The 2,953-nt window shown below is 56.3% G+C and overlaps 1 protein-coding gene across 1 annotated transcript in view; it reads left to right on the top strand.

The window, feature by feature from the left end:
• ERCC2 (ERCC excision repair 2, TFIIH core complex helicase subunit) overlaps window positions 1–2,953 on the top strand; it is a gene marked incomplete in the record, with an annotated part of 22,335 nt that overhangs the window by 5,028 nt on the left and 14,354 nt on the right. The window contains 5 exon segments of the mRNA XM_014583021.2: window positions 1,594–1,710; window positions 1,794–1,910; window positions 2,398–2,521; window positions 2,612–2,708; window positions 2,827–2,946. Of these exon segments, the coding sequence (XP_014438507.1) occupies window positions 1,594–1,710; window positions 1,794–1,910; window positions 2,398–2,521; window positions 2,612–2,708; window positions 2,827–2,946 (575 nt within the window).

Here is a 2,953-nt window from a genome sequence, read left to right as displayed (position 1 = left end):
ATTGGGTGATTTCTCGCTTTCTCTCCCTCTCTCTCTCTCTGTCTTTCTGGTGAGCGCACGCACCCTATAGCAAAAATCTCTCCAAAAAAACCCAAAAAGATTAGGTGAGATGAGGCCTTTGACTCCCTTAGCAGGTACCAAGAGCTGAAAGTGTATTAGACATGATCATGAGGTTTATCTTCATAATGATCTGAGGGGTCTTTAAACTATGCATGGAAAGTACATATCATAGGGCCAGCAGATGGCGTGGTGGTTAAGGGTGCTGGACTCCCCCATGGTTGACTGCGGTTCTAGTCCCAGACCTGGTGGCTTTCTATCTTTCTCTCTTTCTGTCCCTCACTAGTCAAATTAAATAAATAAATGAACAAATGAAATTTAATAAAATAATTCTTTTTTTTTTTTTTTTTTTTAGAGGTTTTTCTCTATGGAGTGCACGCACTTGCCAGAAAGATAGAGAGAGACAGTGAGAAATCACCCTCCGCAATCCCTTCTCCGCCATTCTCCTCTTGGGAGCTTGGGCACGCACGCACACGCGCCCGGCCTGAGTTTAAGCCACCGGGTCCAGGACGCGAACCACAGTCGACTACATGGGAGTCCAGCAACATAGCCATTACACTAACTGCTGGTCCCCCCCATGTACTTTCTGAAGTCCCCTCGTATATGAGAGAATATTAGTAGTTACTGTTATGTTGCAGAACAGCTGTGCCCACTGTGTGTTGGGCACTCTTCGAGCACTTCACATGGAGTAACTCAGAATACATGTTATGTCACATGATTGTAAGAATATATGAGAAATACAGGACCCGCAGACCGTGTAATGGTTATGTCGCTGGACTTCCATGTAGTCGATGGCAGTTCGGGTCCCGGACCCAGCCGCCTTTAACTCATGCCAGGAATGTGTGCGTGTGCGCCCAGGATCCCAAGAAGAGGAGGGACTGTGGTGTGGCCATCCCCCCCTGGGGGTGATTTCTTGCTTTCTGTCTCAGGAAAGGGCACGTGCCCTATAGCAAAGAATCTCAAAAAAGAACACATGAGAAGTAGTAATGGGTGGCAATTCCAGGGGTGGCACAGGCCTCGGTGACCGATGACACGGGAAAGGGAGAGAAAGGGCGACAGCCTCGGAGCCTTGCCTTTGGTGAAGGAGGTTTCGTTCTTTGGATTGGAAGCCCGTGTCCTGCATCGGTGCCACCGACAGCGTGGAGGGGACGGAGCAGGCCCAGGGAGGAGCGTTCTGGGGTCTTAGGCCTGTCAGGGCCCTGTGTGTTTCAGCCTGTCTTAGGATAAAGTAGTCATCCTCAGCCTACATGCCGAAGGCTCTCTAAGGCCTACTGTTTTGAAAACAATCGTTTAAAGGGTCTGTGCTGCTCGGGAGAAGCTGGATCCCGCATAGTGACTGTGGTTCGAATCCCTGGCCAGGTCAGCCTCAAACACACCAACAGATGCATGCAGAGTAACAGTTTTACCACTCGTACCCCTGCAGTGAGTTCCCAGGTGTCTCAGTTAATAATGAAACGGTGGCGGTTCAAGTCGTCCACAGATCCCAGCCAGGCGTGAGGGTGTTTGGGCTTCTCAGTGCCACGGTACCCTCCTCAGGTGACACCCCTGCGCTTCGGGAAGGACGTGGATGGGAAGTGCCACAGCCTCACGGCCTCCTACGTGCGGGTGCAGTACCAGCAGGACAGCAGCCTGCCTCACTGCCGCTTCTACGAGGTACCTGGGGCCAGGGCGGGCCGGGGCCAACAGGGTGGGGCCGCCACCTCCTTGACAACTGGTACCCTCTTGCTCCACCCCAGGAGTTCGACGCCCACGGGCGCCAGGTGCCCCTCCCCATGGGCATCTACAACCTGGATGACCTGAAGGCCCTGGGGCGGCGGCAGGGCTGGTGCCCGTACTTCCTGGCCCGGTACTCGGTGAGGTGGCTGGCTGAGCATCTGTCTGTCTGCTGCGTGGCTGTGTTTCTGTCTGCTTGCTCCTTCGTCAGTGCCTGCGTCTGTCATTCTGTCCCTATCCACTTGCCTGTATTTGTGTCTGGCCTGTGTCTGTCTTTGTGTCACCTCTGTGGACCTGTTTGTGTCTTGTTAGTTTGTCTGTCTGCCTGTCTGTCTGTCCCTGCCCTTCCTCTGGGGAACTGTCTGTCTTTCCTCTCCTGCATGTTCTGTCTTGTCTGTTCGTTCATCTGCCCGTGTCTGTCCTTCCTTTCCTCTGGGAGCCTTTCTGGTTTGTCACATCTGCCTGTATCTGTCTGTCCTTGCCCTTCCTCTGGAGGCCTGCTGTCCTTCCTCTCCGCTGTGGGCCTGTCTGGTCTGCCCGTTCATCTGCCCGTGTCTGTCCTTCCTTTCCTCTGGGGCCTGAAGGGGTGAGCTGGCAGGCAGGCGGGGTGACCCTGTCCTCCCACAGATCCTGCACGCCAACGTGGTGGTTTACAGCTACCACTACCTCCTGGACCCCAAGATTGCAGACCTGGTGTCCAAGGAGCTGGCCCGCAAGGCCGTTGTGGTCTTCGACGAGGCCCACAACATTGGTGAGCAGGGAGCCAGTGGCGAAGGAGACCCCGGCCCCACCCCAGCCCCACCCCGGCCCCACTGAGCCAGCCCCTTCCCGTCTCCTCCAGACAACGTCTGCATCGACTCCATGAGCGTCAACCTCACCCGCAGGACCCTGGACCGGTGCCAGGCCAACCTGGAGACCTTGCAGAAGACGGTGCTCAGGTGGGGACAGCCAGTGGCCCTGGTGCCTCCCTTGCCCCCTGCTACCTGGCCTTGCACCCCCATCTCTGCCTGAGGGGGTGCCAGCCCTGTCCCAGCACCCCACCCCTTCTCCCGGAAGGATCAAGGAGACAGACGAGCAGCGGCTGCGGGAGGAGTACCGGCGCCTGGTCGAGGGGCTGCGGGAGGCCAGCGCTGCCCGGGAGACCGACGCCCACCTGGCCAACCCGGTGCTGCCCGATGAGGTG

Source organism: Tupaia chinensis, unplaced genomic scaffold (genome assembly GCF_000334495.1).
Source record: "Tupaia chinensis unplaced genomic scaffold, TupChi_1.0 Scaffold000067_1, whole genome shotgun sequence".
NCBI lineage: Eukaryota > Metazoa > Chordata > Mammalia > Scandentia > Tupaiidae > Tupaia > Tupaia belangeri.
This window is presented reverse-complemented; position numbering and strand designations above follow the sequence as displayed.